The 20,086-nt window shown below is 39.8% G+C and overlaps 1 protein-coding gene across 2 annotated transcripts in view; it reads left to right on the forward strand.

The window, feature by feature from the left end:
- The window catches only part of gipc2 (GIPC PDZ domain containing family, member 2), a 33,253-nt gene that overhangs the window by 3,777 nt on the left and 9,390 nt on the right, over positions 1-20,086 (forward strand). For both annotated transcript variants that reach the window (XM_034183456.1, XM_034183457.1), the window contains exon 2: positions 13,313-13,498. In XM_034183456.1, coding sequence (XP_034039347.1) covers positions 13,313-13,498 — 186 coding nt within the window. The remainder of the gene's footprint in view (positions 1-13,312; positions 13,499-20,086) is intronic.

The raw sequence follows: 20,086 nt of genomic DNA on the forward strand, positions 1-20,086 counted from the left end.
TGTGCTGAAAGGGAAAAAGTCTCCATTGAAATCCTGCACAAGCGTTTATGACGATACATCTATTTTACTGTTGAAAGGCTTCGTGTTACCAAAAAGTTCGAAGTTTGCGCAGCATGAAAACCGCTGTTTTTGAGAGGAAGAAAGAGAGAGAGAGCGAAAGAGAGAAAGCAAGTGAGAGAGACAGAGAGAAAGAGAGAGAGACAGGCAGAGAGAGAGAGTGCTGTCTTTTTCTCTTTAAGTCTATTAAAAATAAGGCTATAAAAGTCTATAAAAACAAAAGTACTTAATTCTTTCACCAAAACATCAAATCTAGGCTTTCATCTTAGATGCACCTTCTGGCAAATTGTAGCTGAACTTTCAGGTCTCCTTTTTAAGAAAATCCTCATATAAAATCAGCAATAATGATGATAATAATAATAATATTAAAACAACCAGAGCTCTGGTATCAGATCGGGAAAGTATCGGTATTGGCAGATATCCAAATTCAGTTATCGGAATCAGATCAGAAGTGAAAAATTGTGGATCGGTGCATCCCTAGCTCTGGGTAGTTGACCTGCGTTCAGGAGTTCCTGTTCTCCAAATGTACACGAATCATTCAAGCCAGCTTCGTACCACATTCTGGGTATTCAAATGCCATTCGTACTCGGCTGTATAAATGTCTGTCCTATAGGAATGCAGCTTGAATTCTGTTTGCTTTTCCACGTCGTGTGATGCATACGACATTCGTGCTCTAGTCTGACGGGGCCCTTAAGAAGGAAGATGCAAACCTGCATCTCTGCAAGGCTATGTCTGAGGATCCTTGAGATGCAGTGATTTATATTTTTTCTGTCCACTTCAGGTGAGCTGTTCTATTATTGTTGTAGAGCGGGAACAGCAGAAGATCTACTGCACCTTACCAGGGTAAAGAGAGTGTGTGCGTAGTTTTGATCACTCAGAGCGTATGTGGAAACATTAAAAAGATAGTTACAGTGTATGTATTGTTAGTTGTTGAACTCAGCAGCTATTGCCACAGGAACTTTCTCACATCCGGTTCACTCAAATCTAACCTGATAACTGTCCCAGAGGATCAGCTCTGCCCAGGGCTTCCTCCCCCGACAAACATCACGATACCTCACTGTGAAGCTCAAGCTGACTGTATGCAACAAAACACGTCAAATTAAGAATATCAGATTTCTCCCAAAATGTTTTAGGAAAATCCCACAATTGAGGATATAGAGAAACGCACACACATAAATGCATACATACATGCATACAAAGTATTGGAACACTTGGTATTTCACACATTTGAATTTGTTTATGCCTTTTCAAATACAAAAATAACGCAATGCTAAAATACCTTCAGCCGTATGAGCATTGTGTTGTGTATAATTTGCAGTTGTTTAAGTAATTACTAGGTTCCAAAAACTGAGTTTGGAGCTAGCAACCAGACTTGACATGCCAGACATGATGTGCAGCTCGACTCTGATTGGCTGTCACCCCCGCCACTCAAAAACTAAACTGAACGCTAACGTCTGCTAAACGTCTTTGAAATGACTTCAGAGGTATTATTAGGTTCTAAAAGAGCGTTATCAATTTTAGAAGTGTTTATTTCTCACTAGCTTTTACATAGTATATGACAAACAGGTTATATTTACACACAAACGAAATGGAGTTCCCACCTAGCTAGCAGCATGTGACGTCACCACGCTAACGTCTGCGAGATCATGCCATAAAATTAGGTACAGAATGCAACTTTTTAACCTCTTAAACTATGTCAAGTTTAGCCATCTTCGAAATGTTCCCCGTGAATTTGAAGACTGTGGTAGTAATAGGACTGGACGGACGGACGGACAGACAGACAGACACCAGGTCTTCGCAATACCTGATGGCCATATGTTGGCCTCGTGTAAAAGGAAATTTCTAAAATTAGCTTGCTTAAACTCAAACTGAAAGCAAATCTTTACAGTTTGATACAAGTTAATTAAAAATATAAAAGCCAAGATGGTTGCATAAGTAATAGAATGCTTTGGTATAATACCTGTGAATAATCAGTTTTATATAACGGCTGAGTGGATTCTTGTCATTTCATTGGTGCTTGTATGTCACATGACATGGATTAATTCATCCCATTTGTGTTGCATTGCATTCAGAGTGCAGTTTGGTTCCATTTAGAGTGCAAATTTGGTTCCATACATTTGGTACCATTGCACTCTCACGTGCACATGCACGACCTCGTGCACGCGCGCACATGTGATCACGCATACGTGTGCACATCCTCATGCGCGCACGTACGCGCACACATGCTCGTGCGCACGCATACTCGTGCACGATCACATCGCTAACACGTGCTCGAGTACATGCGCGCCTGCTCGTGCGTGCGTGCACGCACACACCAAACCAATCCTGGTTGTTGGCAGGAAGAGGACTCATTTCTGACGTGATTTTTTTAAATTTTTTTTATTTTTTGCTGCACTGAGGACGTATACAATCTTATTTTTGTTGTTCACACACACACAAGCGCCGACCAGGTTGCGTGTGTGTGCGCACGCGCGCGGGGGACACAACTCTCTGTAAATGCACCTTGAGACATAATTTGAGCTAACTGACACTGCTAATTCTTGTAAGATACAGACACACACACACACACACACACACAAAATAAATCCACTGTGCTGCCTGTTAGCAGAAAGACAAAGAAAACCTGGACTCATTTCTGACGTGACTTTTTTTTTGCTGCACTGAAGAGGTACAGCTGGACCGAGCGACATGATGATTTGATTGAGTTAACTGACGCTGCTACACACACACACACACACACACACACACACACACACACACACACAAAATCCACTCCCCTGTAAGCCGTCTGGATGCATGAAGAGCTGCTAACATGAAACGCTGATGTGATTTTTGGCAGGACTTTGGAAGAACTACACAGTCCTTTTTTTTTTTTTTTTTTTTTTTTTTTTTTTTTTAATGGAAGTCCGAAGTCAGTGCACAGCATCACTGGACTACACGTCACAGTGGAACACCAAAATGTAAGTCCCTTTTCTATTGTTTATAAATTAATAAAATATCAAATGACAATGATCTATTTTAGCCATTATATAAAACAAATAATGAATGTTTTTACATTCTTTCAATGGTACGAATATAATGGTATATAATGGAATATAATGGTACGAACATACCATTCAGCGAGGCGAAGCTGAGTTGAATGGTATGTTCCAGCTTTCACCTCATGAAATATTCGTACCATTGAACTCATAAACATTCATTATTTGTATATTATTGCCAGTTTTCTTCAGGCAACTTGGGATGGATACATGAACATTTCCAAGTCACTGAATATGTCTTGGATTTTATTTATATCAGTTATGAAGAAATGCAAACAGTGTCATATTTATATTTTTAATTAATTCATAACAAGTTGTTTAGATTTGCTTTCAGTTTGAGTTTAAAGAAGATAATTTTAGAAATTTTTGTTTTTTTGTATTTGAAATGGCATAAACAAAATAAATGTGTGAAATACCAAGTGTTTCAGTACTTTTGGAGGGTACTGCACATACATACGTACGTCTCTCTCTAGTTGGTGAAACCCATCCTGACCAGGTCCGCATAATCACGGGTACACCTCATCAAAAGTCTATAACTGTATTTATATATATATATATATATATATATATATATATATATATATGCAGGATCATTTCAGAATTGACCTGTCTTATGCTGGCAAAGAATGTAATTACTACAATGTATTTCTGTAACATTTTGAATAAAATGTGGGGAGTTTGGTGAATTTAAAGGCTTTTATCACAATAGGGGTTACCACTGTCACTATCATTATGGTATTAATTACTGGTAATAGCAGTAATCATGTTCACAGCTGAGCAGAAGCTTCCAAACTTAACCATAGAGGAGCAATGTCATTATACTAACTTTAGATTGTGACATCCCTGTAAATGAAGCGGGGGAATAATACGTAGATAAGCAGGGATAAAAACCATAACTGTGGCTGTTTGTACTGCTCAGTAAATTATGTAATTATTGTGGTTGTGCTTGGTTTGCTCTTGCTTATAATTAGTTCTGCATTTCCTTTCACACAGACATTATGTTGTGATTTATTAGCATTGGATTCACTGTATGTTGTTTTATGCCTTAATTATACACCAAAGTTACACCAACAGTCAGAATCAGTTGCTTTCTTTAGAAAATACGACTGAGTGAATTAGGATTTCTCTTCTTGATCTTGATGCATAACATGAAATTTTGAAAGGTCTTACAGGCAAACATTAAGCAGACATACAGTTATTTCAGATCTGTATATACCTATTAGTTGACTGTGGCAGACGGTATTCCCCAAGAAATATGCAACATGGGCCTTTTTGTGTTCAATCTGTGGAGGTCAAAGTTTGTTTATTGGCCTGAAGTTGTCAAGTTTAAGGTGTGGCACTGTGACTGTGCTGCATGTCCACCTCTTCCAGTGAGCATGCTCCCTGCTCACCTGAAATGTGATCATTTGCTTAGATTTTGAATATCTAGATTGGAGTTGTCTTTCAGAGGCACGTGTCTTTTGCAAGGACAGTCTAGTAGGCATTTTGTGTTTGCAGCCAGACATTTAATAATTTAATGAGTGGGCAACAGTCACTGAGGTCTCAAGATGTCCTGTTATTGCTCTCTGCTACGTTTTATGCATTTTATAATTTTATACCAAATGAAATTCTGTGATACCTCTTAATTGGGCAGCGCAGTGTCATTTGAGGGTGGGTGCTAAAGGGTTAAAATATCATGCATATGACACAGTCTTCCTACATGTGGGGACAGCCCTCTCTGAGGTTTTGGGCAAATTACATGGCAAACAAAGTGAAAATGCAAAGAAAAAGTGACATTGCGGTGGAAAGTGGACATATGTTACGTTTTTTTATGACCTGGAGCTCAAACATGTCAAGGCGTTGTGCAGGCGAGAGAACCCAGCTCCGGTGAGCTGTGTATGTTGACACTTACCGACACAACCTCTCTCATTTGCCTTGTCTTCCCTTCTCCACTGGGAGCCGAAAAAAAACTGCACTTTTTGCGACTGCTTTTGTGATTGCAGCCGAAAACAAAACAGTACACCATTTACCTGTGTTAAGTTCGGCTGTGTTTGTATTGTGCAACGGGAGGATGTCCCCAGAAGTAGTCAAATCCCACGATATCACGCAGGGATTCACATTAGACTGTGGTGCCCTATTGTGCCTCACTTCTTTTTTGGACAAGATGAGCAGTGGTATTATAGATTATTTATTTTTGCAGGATGTAGTCTATGTATCGTGGACATTTTAGGCAGAGCAGCATCTTCAGGCACTTCATTGACAACAACAGGACTTTCCTTCCAAGATTTTGAAAGTCCTGATTATTGAATGTACTAATGAATGAGAGAAGAGAAAGTTTTTCCACATTGCCTATAATCATTACACATAGGCCATTTGATAACTGTAATAAGAGACTGTAGTCTCATTTGAACCATCCGTGATATCGGGGGAATTGACCACTTACAGGGGCCTCCATTTAATATGCACAGCATAACTTCATATGGATAAATGGTGTACTGTTTAGTTTTGGTGCAATCACCGAAGCAGTTGCGAAGTTTTTTTTTTTTTCGTTTCCTGGTGAAGAAGAAAAGGCGAGGAGGTGGGAGACGTGTCGGTAAGTGTTAGCCTACATAGCTAACCAGAGTAGCTGCGTTCTCTCGCCTGCAAAACTGCCTCAACACGTTTGTGCGCCGGATCATAAACAAACCCAACACATGTCCACTTTCCCACCGCATCGTCCCTTTTCTTTGCATTTTCACTTTGTTTGTGTGTAATTTGCCCAAAACCCCATTGAAAATGCCGTGGTTTGTACTCCAGAAGTAGAGAAAATACATGAGATGCATCATATTTCACCCCTTTAGCGCTCGCCGCCAAACAAGACTGCGCTGCCCTATTCTGCCACCTGATCTGGGCAAAACCTGATAGACTTATTGTTACATTGCAGTGTTTATAAATACCAGCTTTTACTGAGATGTGCTATGGCTGTGTGGTACGATTTTGTCACACTGTTATGGCAAAGCACTAGAGAGGCAGTGGTGTGGTTTGTGTTGACTTCAGGAAGGCCACATGATGTACACCAGTATGAGAGGAGTTCATGCTCTCCCAAACAATTTTTATTTATTCATTTTTTTATATGTCTGATCACCAACAAGCAGTGATGGCTGGGTGGCAGCCAGACTTAGATTTTGAAAATGAAAGAAACTGATAAACTTACTAGCAGGGTTCTCCTTAAGATTTGTAATGGCGTTAGGTCTTCCACCATTCAGAAGATTCAGACGGCTTTCGGTGGCTTTTTAGTTGAGTGAGTATCCGAGAAATTGTGGAGAGCTGGGCATGTCACAACATGTCCCGTGAGACTTCCAACACGGACTTGCTTTTGTTCTCCGCCATTGCGGCTTCGTCCCGACGTGCGAATGCCTCCGCACGTCTTTCATTACAAAATCTCCTGTAACAGTGCAATCTGATGAAAAATGGCTGATGTCCACCTTTTCTGCCATTTCTCTGGTAGTCACACGACGTCCCGGATCAACAAAGCCTTCACTTTGGAAATGATCTGGTCATTCCAGCCTGTCGATGGCCGCTCGAAGCGCAGCGCGCCCTCAGCCGCTGTGGGCCGTCTTTAATCCGGTTGTAATGCTCCTTAATCTGTGTGATGCCCATAGGATTTTCACCAAAAGCCATCTGAATTAATGGTTTCCACCTGGCTGTCTCACACAGTTTCTTGAAAAATTTGATGCAGCGCTACTCCAGCCATTCAGACATTTTCCTGACAATGAAAAGCCGACGAGAGGGGTGGACCAGTGCTCACTCAAAGCCTGCCCACAGGCGAATGACGCAACCAACAGGCGTGAAAAAACTCACGCATGCGCACGAAGGTTCAAGCTTGGCTGATGAAACGCACATGATTCAAATCCATATAGTTTTTGCAAAAAATAAAAAGGTCCGATACTTTTCTAACAGACCTCGTAAACTGCAAAACCACACGTTGAGAGAGACAGAATATGTTTCAGCTTTGGAAGCATTCAGACAAAATAATTTCTTCAGGGTTGTGGGGAGTTGTGACCATATTAAGTAAGTTTTAGTTTGTAACCACTGTTAACCAATTATCAGAATTAGTGAAGTTTTGCACATAGGTGCATCAAGGTTCTCCAAAAGGATTTTACTCATTACCTTACAGTCAGATTTGTTCCTGGGGTGTGGCCAAATCATGGTTACTTGAGTGCTCAATGTTTATTGATCAGAGGTAGGGATGAAGTCCCCGGTGAAGTCTCAAGTCAGCTTGGAAACAATTGGTGGTCATTTTTACTTGAGACCTGGATTGGGACTTGCTGATTCATGACTTGAGAGTGACTTGATGGTGACTTCGTCCCACCTCTGTTAATGATATAGTATAATGGACTGAAAAACCTGACACTGTCACATTGAGTTTTTCCGCATGCTTGACTGCTTAAAGGAACCAAAGTTTGCTTGATTTATTTCAGTCAGTCTTTCACAGTGATGTTCCTGTATTCCCAGTTAACATGCTAACATCTCTGTAAGATGTCTTGTCAGTCACCTAAGAGGTATTATCTGGTTACATGAGCATTTTTGTAGTGTTTGTTTATTGCTAACTTTTACTGAATGTGTGAGGTAGCACTGCCAGTCATATCACATTTATACAGAAATATTGCTGTTTCCGAGCATATTTCAACATCTTGGATTATTTTGTTTCAGCAAGCAACCAGCTGACATCACACAGCTTTCACGCAGATTGGTAGTTGTCGTGTCGCGTCACTCAGCATTTACATCAAATAGATTTCTCTTTTTGGCCCCACCTAGCTGGCGGCATAGCGACCATTGTCTTGTTGCAAAACGCCCACTATGATTGAAAATGAATGACAACTCTAATCTTTGCCTCTGTTGCTTGTAGCTAATCTGATCATAGTCATCATAGTAGTCGATGGGTTTTATTTATTTCAACATACACATGCAAAAATATTTGTTACTATAATTTGAGGGCACCATTTGTTGAGTTTAAAGCAGTGTTTCATTGAGATAAATAGATACGTTATTGCAAGGAAAATAATTTTTCTATATAAATATTTCCCCACACGAGTTTATAACCTGAAAGTCAAATTCAACACTATCAATGAGTGTGTCATGCCGCAGGAACAACCCCAGTTCAGTTTTATTCTGGTTTGAGTGGTTATTTGTTACCAGTAGCAAGGCACCAAAAAGTGTTGTTGGGTGATTCTTAGACTACGGGCACTTATTATGTCCTTTGATCATATTGTATGAAAAACAGGAAAAAGGGGAAATTTCACACTTTTATAGTTACCTTTAGAATGAAAGTGTGTTAAGAAATTTGTTCTAGTAGTCTGTGATGACTTTTTCACCTTTTTTCAGCATCATTATATGCAAATATTGCCGTTTTGTGCTTGTCCCACACCCAGACTTTTGATCTTCAATGATAAAAATGAATGGTAAAGAAACATTTTTTCTAATGTTTTAAAATATCTCTGAATAAAATATCAGTAAAATAATCAAAACATAATTGGGGTATTCAGTGTCATACAACTGTTGTGATTTTTTTAAACAAAATGTAGTTGTCCCACACTATTGCCGTAATTTCCACCACAACACTGTAATGTCCCTTTAAACAGTTTGTATGAAAGATTGTTTGGGTAGTTTCTATGGAGATAAACAGTGACATCAGAGCACATGTATATAGCGCCAAATCACAAACAGTTGCCCCAAGGTGCTTTATATTGTAAGGCAATGGTGTGGTGGAAATTACATTTACAAGGCCAATAGTGCCCATAGTTAAAGAATCACCCTGTTACGGCCCTGTGTCACACGGGTTATTAGAGGTCTGTTTCCAGCAGTCTCTGAAGATTCATGGGATGTAGACAAAGCAACTGTGAATAAAAAGAGCAAGCTTAGTTTTGCAATTACCTGTATGCACCTTAGAACAATATTTGACCTGTAGTTCTCTCCCTTAATGGGCATGTGTCTCTCAGTCTAGTCAACACAATTAAAAAAAAACAAAAAACAGTTCTATATCAAATTAAAAATCATTGCTATCAAGTTTTTAACTTGTGCAGGCCCCGATGTAGCTGATAAAAATAATTCAGAGTACGTCTTAAAAATACAAGGTAGATCCATAGCCATTTCGATCCAAAATTGTGACATTACCTTGGGGATGGACTTTAGCTACCTGAAGGTCAGAATGTGGCCAGTTGCAGTTAACTTCATACTGGGACTTACACCAGTATGTACAGTCCATCTGGGTTGCTTTTGTATACAAATGTAATATGACTTTCAAATCAAATTCTTGTATTTTGCCAGTCAGCTTGTTTCCGCCTCCTTTATAACCAGCTGTGTATTCAGGAAAAAAAAACATTGAATACATATAAATAAGATTGAATAAGCAAAGTAGGAATAAATGCATAACCCGAACGACACCTGAATTTGCTGATTTTACTCCTCCTGTGTTTGTACACAGTTGTGTGGTGCTGCTCCCTTACCACACAGCTCTATATGTAAACAATCCATTATCTCCTTTCAATACTTCCAAATTGTACGAGCTCCACATGACAGTCGGTAAACATCCGATCCCCATCATCATGTTTGTATTGCTTGATTCTGTCAGTTGTCCATCTACAGACAATGATCCGTCACTAACACATGCACGTCACTAACGCAAATGGCTAGGAGACGATCCCATGTCCACATCACAGCTTTCCCATTAAGATCGCAAACAAACCCATCTACCGTCACCACTCGCCATCGCTTGCTCTCCAACTCTTTGTGGTCACACACATAAACACAGTGACAAACTTGTGTGGCTTTGTCTGTGAAACTCACCCACTCCCGGCATAGCTTGGCGTAGCGTGGGAGAGACGATGTTTCATTTCTGTGATAGCGTCACAAACACAGCCCATTCCACGCTTTCGGGAGAGGAAACATGCTGTGTTAGAGTTCTGCTGCCCACAAGACATGCCTTGACATGTCCTTCTTTAGATCTGTTTTTTGAAGCCAATTTTCCCATTATGCTTGTTGCGTTTCTGCAGTCTTTCTTGAAGGTATGTTAAACAAAACAAAAAAATGCTGTCACTTTTCCCCTCAAAATCTTGTCCTTGGGAAAACTGTGCACCTAATAGTCATCATGACTGGTGTTGCTCGATCATCCCACAACACACCTGCTCACCGTTTCGATGTATTCGATGTGAAATTCCACTAAAAACACCTAATTCCAACTGTAAAAATTTGCTTTCTTCCCATATGTTCCAATACACCTGCCAAAATGGTTCTGGAGGGAGGTCCCAACAGTGACTTCATGCAGATATACATTTCCTGCAGGCTTACAGTTCTAGCTGTTTCAAAACAACAGATGAAATAAAGCTAAATTCTCTATGTTTGACTTAATATCTCAATGCATATGGGACCAAAAATAAAACACAATGCACCAATATTTTCATAATTCTTTGTGTTTTGAATACTCAGCTCATTTGACATTTAATTAACCACTGATATGCACTTAAAAAACAATCTTGTCTGAGAGCTGTCAGCAGACACTCTGCCTCTGAAGTTGCAGAAAAACGTTAAGTGTTTTAACAACAGCCCCTCACAGCACCAATTTCTATTATATTTGCATTATTTTTCCGGGTCTTGACACACATCCTGTTGTCATTCTGAAGAATTTTTTGTTTGCAGACAGGTGAATGATTACATTAATTACATTAATGAAACATTAATTGAGTGATTCAAACACAACCATGCCTCAGTATACACAGTTCACATCAGCATTCCTAGACCTCCCCATGAATTCCTCACACAGAAGTCAGATACTGTAGATTCAAATTTGCACTGTAGAACATTGTGATGTTAAAGTTTTAAACATGTTTAAAAATTTGTGACATCAGAATAACTGTTGAGCCAAAAAGTGAATAATCCCATTTATTTGGTGTAGATGGGGTAATCTTCTATAAAAGCTGACAAGCAGGTATGGTATGCAGTAATCAGGACCTGCTGCTCTGTGAGCAGAAGCCTCCTTCTGATCCTCCTCTGTAACATGAAACCCATGAAAAGCATGTAGTGTTCTTCAACAGAAGACATTTTTGAGATTTTTAACAGCGAAATTATAGTTTTTTGGAAAACTGTGGGGAGGAAAACTCAGAAGTAGTTTTTTTGTGCATGCTGGCATGCACAAAAACAATTGTACTATGGGAACTGTATGTAATCTGGTGGATGGGGCAATAATTGGTTCCGATTCTATGTAAGTGGATAAAAAATAGTAGGTAATGGCAAAAAAAATCTGTGAATTTTGGCTACAATTTTAAAAACAGGCCTGTGTTCCGCAATTGTGAAACCAGGACATAAATATAATTTATTTTGGCTTCTCCCCTTTTCACTGTGTCACAATAGCAGATATGGTATGGAGCTGCATCCCAGAGCTGCCAACTGTCCCGCATTGTGTGATATTTACTCCTGTGTCCCGCATCAGTGTGTGTGGGACGCCCATTAATCCCGCAGTTGTGTGGATCCAAACATGCTCCCGGACCTCCCTATTTACGCTTCATGCCGTTGGCGCTTGCGGCCACGCGTGGGTGTCCCGCATTAGTACATTCAAATGTTGGCAGGTATGGCATGTTGATGTGGCAAAAGTTTTGATCTAGAGTGAAACAAAGGCAAAGCTGAGGGGACTTAATATACGCTTGATGCCCTTGGTGACGCAACTCAGCGTTACATGGAGAATGGGCATTTACAGTCATTATGTATGTTTAAAAAATGCCAACATAGTTTGTAGTTGTGTTATCAGACAGCTGTGCTAAAAAAAATGGCAATGGGAGACAGCCCTTATTTGCAGAATTGCAGGGTCCTGGTGACCTTAAAGGTAGCTTTTGCTTGTTTTAAAGTGAAGCATTGTTCCATAATTAGCTCTGCACTGGGAGGTGATGAACAGATTGCAGTTCTCTTCTTCGGCTGTTTTTGTTGTGGTTATTAAGGTTTTGCTCAGTATGGTGTGGGAAGCCGGAGGTGTCATGTCTGTTCCTGTTAGTTGGGGTGCCATCAGATAGATGGGTGCTGCTGTACGTGATGCTGCTAACTGCATGCTGGTGACACATGGTGCTGTGAAGGTGCTGTGGCTGTCAGCTCAGCAGGAGACAAGTGCTGAGCATGGCAGAGAAGCTGTGGAGTAAAGGCAGCAGCCTTGGTAATGGGTGTAGGTGTTGGGTGCTAATTCTCCCACTTGGACACCCTTTTGTGGGAGGAGACGGTGTTGTGTTATGGAATAAAAAGATGAAAGCAGAACAATCTATTCAAATACAATACGCTACATCCTTGCTGCTGACATCAGTTCCTCTTATGCTCTTTTAGATTCTCCTTTTGTCTTCCATCTCTAGTTGTCGTCTTTTTTTTTTTATTCTGGTAACCCAAGGCAACTAACTGCCTGTTGCAAAGACAAATGGAAAGGCTAAATGTGATGGGCTTCAATCCCAGTCCCTGATTGGACATGAAGGTCTTCTGGCTGGTAAACTAGTGCACATTACACTCCATCTGCCATACAGCCTGGAAGTTAGTCAGTAAATCCAAACTTTTTTTTTTTGTTTAAGTCAGACTAGCAAGCTGATCCTGCAGGAAGCTGGTTCCAGTACTTGTTGGATAGACGCTTATCTGAGTGGACTTTGTATAACTTAAAAGGTTTTAAAGTAAAATGTATTAACCTTGTTATGCTGTATTCAGGTGTGGTAGAGTGGAATAAATAATTTACCATCACCTCTTCCTGCTGTTTACTGTCTAGTCCCTGTTTTAAAGTGTTTTTAAATCAGGCAACTTGTGTATAATATTCACCATGTTCACGCTCCCCTGCCAAAACATTATAGCCACACATAAATGAAGCCAGATTTGAACATTTCTGGATTCACCAGTCTGGTCTTGCCTTAGCTTCACGTGTGTCTACTGATGCCTCCATGGAGTGGAAGAGGGTGTAACTGAAGTAAAAATGTTGCTCCCCAATGATTGCTGCATTTAGCATACTGACGCAGTGCTCTGCTATCTGCATTTTTATTTTTGAAACCAGCTCTGTTTTCACTCTGACTAAACAGGACTTATATTTTTAATTGTGTGAAGATGGAGGCTCAATTTTCCATGTGCTGCCCACGTAACAGAACTAACTCTTTTATTCCCATTTCTAATATGAATCAGGATATTATTAGTAGTATTATTGTCATAGTTGTGTTTTAATATGATCATATGTCGTGTATGCTTCTCCACAGATTCTGTTCTGCACTCTGAACACACACAAGATTGACATGGACAAGCTGCTGGGTGGCCAAATCGGACTTGAAGATTTTATCTTTGCCCACATTAAAGGAATCAAAAAGGAGGTGGAGGTGTTCAAATCTGAGGATGCTCTGGGTCTCACAATCACTGATAATGGTGCAGGCTGCGCTTTTATAAAGGTGAGCGGGGGGGAAGGGATCACCTCACTGTGAACACATATATTATACAGTCTGCGCAAAATATGGTTTGGAAGACAAATGCAATAATTCCACAGAAGAAAGAGGCCTCCAGGTGTGTTTGTTTTGCTTTGGTAATTCTACTTGTGTACCAAAACTGTAGTTTGTTTATTTTGCTCCCACCCCCAAATTTGGTAATAAGAAAATACCAAAAATATCAGTCATTTCAGTAATTTGTTGGTACTGGCGTAAACATTTAACTAGGAGACTGGGCACTATGGAATTTTTCTGAAAATGTAGTTTGCCTTTTTTTCTTCTTCCTACGTTAGTGGGTCTAAGGAAATCGAAATTTTAATATCTAACATTTTTTAACAAAAATCAAATGAGATTTTGTTTTTAAATGCCAAAAAATACCCTTGTTTGCTTTGTAGGCCTACTGATCATTATGTGCCAGCAAAATCTAGCTAAGTTGCATTTTGCTTATTTATATTTTTTCATAAATATTACTTATTTATGAATTCTTTTCACTTCAAATTTTAGGTTTTTGCTGGTGGACTGTAATATCGTCAAAGTCTTTTTCTGTTTTTTTGTTTTGCAAAATTGAAAATTTTTAGTCTTTTGCTTGATCTTTCTTGTTTTTAGTATGACCTAAGCAGTTGGTCACCCTTCTGAGTATGGTCTGCTTGAGATTTCATCCTCAAAAAATGCCAGAGGGAGTTTTCCTTACCACTGTTGCCTTTGTTCTTGCTCAGCGGAGTTGGTAAAGGTGGACCTTCCCCTTGTGAAGCCTAGCACAGCAGTCATAGGGGGTGAGTCGGGGTACACCGTGTACAGGATGACAGTCTATTGCAGGGACACATATAGACAGACTTAAACATTCACATCTGTGGTCAATTTAAAGTCACCAATCCACCTAACCTGCATGTCTTTGGAAGTGTGAGGAAGCTGGGGCACCTGGAGGGAACCTACGCAAACATGGGGGGGGGAGAAGGTTGGGGCATGCAATCTCCGCACAGAAAGGACCATATGGAAAGCAATCCCAGGACCTTCTTGCCATGAGTTAACCATGCTAACCACTAAGCCAACATGTTGGTCCCTGCAAAGGATATTCAGTAAAAACAAACAATTTTTTTTCAGATATTATTTTGACAGTTTATGCAAAAATTGCAACACTTTTATTTTTCTGGGTCTCAGGAGGATATCCCGTAATTTCCGGACTATAAGCCGCTACTTTGAACACTGCGGCTTAAACAATGATGTGGCTAATTTCTGGGTTTTTATAGGCTTTCTCATAAGTCAAAATACGTCAATTGATGCTGTCCATTGATTGGCTGAAAGCTGCGGTTCTCATGCGACGTAAATTCACACACAGAGTAAATATAAGGTATTACCTGTTCGTTTTAGTGAATTCATTATACTTTAATTCCTTGTCGTGCCTGAATAAAAGTCTCTCTCCGGCACTTTGTGCCAGAGTTGCTCTGTTAGATCAGTCAGCAGAGCCTTCTCATCCCCCCTTCCCCACCGGGTCGCTGTCTTTGCGGCACAAGTTGAAAAAGTCACAGCACCTCATTAACGTCTCATTTACCACAGACTCCAGGTGATCCTGACTGCACACGATGAAATTATCTCATGATCCACAAAAAAAAAAAAAAAAAAGTTTAAATTTCTCAGTTCTCTGTGTGGAGCAGAAACACCGCGCGACACAGAGCGCGTCAATATTTACATGTAACACCTTCAGGGAAAAAAAGCATTTATGGTACATATTTAATTAAAAGTTAAAAAAATCTTTCTAACATCTTTCTGAGTAAGTATCTCATGTTACAACGTGGAGACCTGTGGCTTATAGACAAGTGCAGCCTATTTATGTACATTTTTTTTGTCTTTTTAAAATTGGTGGGTGCAACTTATATTCAGGTGCGCTCTATAGTCTGGGAATTACGGTAAATTGAATTATTAAATCTTGCTAAAATGTTTGTGTAATACAGTATAGCACTTGGAAAGATATATTTTAGTATAAGAGGTTCAAGGTTGGTTGGTTTGGAGTTAAAGTTCTTGGTCCAAGCAAGTGTTTTATTGACCAGTTTCATAATTGGACAATTTTGTTAAATATTAAATTGATATGAAAGTAACCCCCTCCCCCCTCAAAAAATGCTGTTCCGGGTTACTGTATAATTTATTAAAAATTCTGAAGTTGTGATAGACCTTTTGAAATAATATACCATATGGAGCCTCAGGACAAGGATCTCATAACACTTTCCTTACAGAAGCTTGTAAGGAAGCTTAAATTTAAAATAGGTTAAGCGTAAATTTGGTAAGATTGTAATTCACGTTGGCAGTAATGACACCCGGTTACGCCAATCGGAGGTCACTAAAATTAACATTGAATCGGTGTGTAACTTTGCAAAAACAATGTCGGACTCTGTAGTTTTCTCTGGGCCCCTCCCCAATCGGACCGGGAGTGACAAGTTTAGCCGCATGTTCTCCTTGAATTGCTGGCTGTCTGAGTGGTGTCCAAAAAATGAGGTGGGCTTCATAGATAATTGGCAAAGCTTCTGGGGAAAACCTGATCTTGTTAGGAAAGACGGCATCCATCCCACTTTGGATGGAGCAGCTCTCATCTCTAGAAATCTGGCCAATTTTATTAAATCCTCCAAACCGTGACTACCCAGGGTTGGGACCAGGAAGCAGAGTTGTAGTCTTACACACCTCTCTGCAGCTTCTCTCCCCCTGCCATCCCCTCATTACCCCATCCCCGTAGAGACGGTGCCTGCTCCCAGACCACCAACAACCAGTAAAAATCTATTTAAGCATAAAAATTCAAAAAGAAAAAATAATATAGCACCTTCAACTGCACCACAGACTAAAACAGTTAAATGTGGTCTATTAAACATTAGGTCTCTCTCTTCTAAGTCCCTGTTAGTAAATGATATAATAATTGATCAACATATTGATTTATTCTGCCTTACAGAAACCTGGTTACAGCAGGATGAATATGTTAGTTTAAATGAGTCAACACCCCCGAGTCACACTAACTGCCAGAACGCTCGTAGCACGGGCCGAGGCGGAGGATTAGCAGCAATCTTCCACTCCAGCTTATTAATTAATCAAAAACCCAGACAGAGCTTTAATTCATTTGAAAGCTTGACTCTTAGTCTTGTCCATCCAAATTGGAAGTCCCAAAAACCAGTTTTATTTGTTGTTATCTATTGTCCACCTGGTCGTTACTGTGAGTTTCTCTGTGAATTTTCGGACCTTTTGTCTGACTTAGTGCTTAGCTCAGATAAGATAATTATAGTGGGCGATTTTAACATCCACACAGATGCTGAGAATGACAGCCTCAACACTGCATTTAATCTATTGTTAGACTCGATTGGCTTTGCTCAAAATATAAATGAGTCCACCCACCACTTTAATCATACCTTAGATCTTGTTCTGACTTATGGTATGGAAATTGAAGACTTAACAGTATTCCCTGAAAACTCCCTTCTGTCTGATCATTTCTGAATAACATTTACATTTACTCTGATGGACTACCCAGCAGTGGGGAATAAGTTTCATTACAGTAGAAGTCTTTCAGAAAGCGCTGTAACTAGGTTTAAGGATATGATTCCTTCTTTATGTTCTTCAATCCCATATACCAACACAGTGCAGAGTAGCTACCTAAACTCTGTGAGTGAGATAGATTATCTCGTCAAAAGTTTTACATCCTCATTGAGGACAACTTTGGATGCTGTAGCTCCTCTGAAAAAGAGAGCCTTAAATCAGAAATGCCTGACTCCGTGGTATAACTCACAAACTCGCAGCTTAAAGCAGATAACCCGTAAGTTGGAGAGGAAGTGGCATCTCACTCATTTAGAAGATCTTCACTTAGCCTGGAAAAAGAGTCTGTTGCTCTATAAAAAAGCCCTTCGTAAAGCTAGGACATTTTACTACTCATCACTTATTGAAGAAAATAAGAACAACCCCAGGTTTCTTTTCAGCACTGTAGCCAGGCTGACAAAGAGCCAGAGCTCTATTGAGCGGAGTATTCCTTTAACTTTAACTAGTAATGACTTCATGACTTTCTTTGCTAATAAAATTTTAACTGTTAGAGAAAAAATTACTCATAACCATCCCAAAGACATATCGTTCTCTTTGGCTGCTTTCAGTGATGCCGGTATTTGGTTAGACTCTTTCTCTCCGATTGTTCTGTCTGAGTTTTTTCATTAGTTACTTCCTCCAAACCATCAACATGTCTATTAGACCCCATTCCTACCAGGCTGCTCAAGGAAGCCCTACCATTAATTAATGCTTCGATCTTAAATATGATCAATCTATCTTTATTAGTTGGCTGTGTACCACAGGCTTTTAAGGTGGCAGTAATTAAACCATTACTTAAAAAGCCATCACTTGACCCAGCTATATTAGCTAATTATAGGCCAATCTCCAACCTTCCTTTTCTCTGAAAAATTCTTGAAAGGGTAGTTGTAAAACAGCTAACTGATCATCTGCAGAGGAATGGTCTATTTGAACAGTTTCAGTCAGGTTTTAGAATTCATCATAGTACAGAAACAGCATTAGTGAAGTTTACAAATGCTCTTCTTTTGGCCTCAGACAGTGGACTCATCTCTGTGCTTGTCCTGTTAGACCTCAGTGCTGCTTTTGATACTGTTGACCATAAAATTTTATTACAGAGATTAGAGCATGCCATAGGTATTGAAGGCACTGCGCTGCGGTGGTTTGAATCATATTTATCTAATAGATTACAATTTGTTCATGTAAATGGGGAATCTTCTTCACAGACTAAGGTTAATTATGGAGTTCCACAAGGTTCTGTGCTAGGACCAATTTTATTCACTTTATACATGCTTCCCTTAAGCAGTATTATTAGACAGCATTGCTTAAATTTTCATTGTTACGCAGATGATACCCAGCTCTATCTATCCATGAAGCCAGAGGACACACACCAATTAGCTAAACTGCAGGATTGTCTTACAGACATAAAGACGTGGATGACCTCTAATTTCCTGCTTTTAAACTCAGATAAAACTGAAGTTATTTTACTTGGCCCCACAAATCTTAGAAACATGGTGTCTAACCAGATCCTTACTCTGGATGGCATTACCCTGACCTCTAGTAATACTGTGAGAAATCTTGGAGCCATTTTTGATCAGGATATGTCCTTCAATGCGCATATTAAGCAAATATGTAGGACTGCTTTTTTGCATTTGCGCAATATCTCTAAAATTAGAAAGGTCTTGTCTCAGAGTGATGCTGAAAAACTAATTCATGCATTTATTTCCTCTAGGCTGTACTATTGTAATTCATTATTATCAGGTTGTCCTAAAAGTTCCCTGAAAAGCCTTCAGTTAATTCAAAATGCTGCAGCAGCTAGAGTACTGACAGGGACTAGAAGGAGAGAGCATATTTCACCCATATCGGCCTCTCTTCATTGGCTTCCTGTTAATTCTAGAATAGAATTTAAAATTCTTCTTCTTACTTATAAGGTTTTGAATAATCAGGTCCCATCTTATCTTAGGGACCTCATAGTACCATATCACCCCAATAGAGTGCTTCACTCTGACTGCAGGCTTACTTGTAGTTCCTAGGGTTTTTAAGAGTAGAATGGGAGGCAGAGCCTTCAGCTTTCAGGCTCCTCTCCTGTGGAACCGGCTCCCAATTCGGATCAGGGAGACAGACACCCTCTCTACTTTTAAGATTAGGCTTAAAACCTTCCTTTTTGCTAAAGCTTATAGTTAGGGCTCGATCAGGTGACCCTGAACCATCCCTTAGTTATGCTGCTATAGACTTAGACTGCTGGGGGGTTCCCATGATGCACTGAGTGTTTTTCTCTTTTTGCTCTGTATGCACCACTCTGCATTTAATCATTAGTGATTGATCTCTGCTCCCCTCCACAGCATGTCTTTTTCCTGGTTCTCTCCCTCAGCCCCAACCAGTCCCAGCAGAAGACTGCCGCTCCCTGAGCCTGGTTCTGCTGGAGGTTTCTTCCTGTTAAAAGGGAGTTTTTCCTTCCCACTGTCGCCAAGTGCTTGCTCACAGGGGGTCGTTTTGACCGTTGGGGTTTTTCCGTAATTATTGTATGGTTTTGCCTTACAATATAAAGCGCCTTGGGGCAACTGTTTGTTGTGATTTGGCGCTATATAAATAAAATTGATTTGATTTTGATTTGATTTAAATGTACTCATTCACTCACTAACTTACAGTTAGTGTGTGTGTGGATGTCATGCTCATTGTCGAGTTCCATACAGTATAAAATTAAATAGTTGTTCATTCTACTGATGGAGATTGGGCTGCAGCATTTCTTGCATGAACATGCTATACTGACAAAGTGCTCACGTATGCCATCCTGTGATGATCAAGCAGCACTGCATGCTGCACAAGTGCACCGATGTAGTTTTCACAATAGCTTGACGACACTGGCCATTGTTTTCTGATTCATGCAATGGAGAAACCAAACAAACTGCTGTAACTTTTAAAATTTCTTCACAACTTTAAAAATTTCCAGAAAGAACTACAGTACTCCAGCAAAATTACACCTTTCTATGACATATGGACTTTTTTTTTCATATTACACATGGTCAGTTATGGGTT

The sequence above is a fragment of the Thalassophryne amazonica genome, chromosome 12 (assembly GCF_902500255.1).
Source record: "Thalassophryne amazonica chromosome 12, fThaAma1.1, whole genome shotgun sequence".
In the NCBI taxonomy this organism is placed as follows: domain Eukaryota; kingdom Metazoa; phylum Chordata; class Actinopteri; order Batrachoidiformes; family Batrachoididae; genus Thalassophryne; species Thalassophryne amazonica.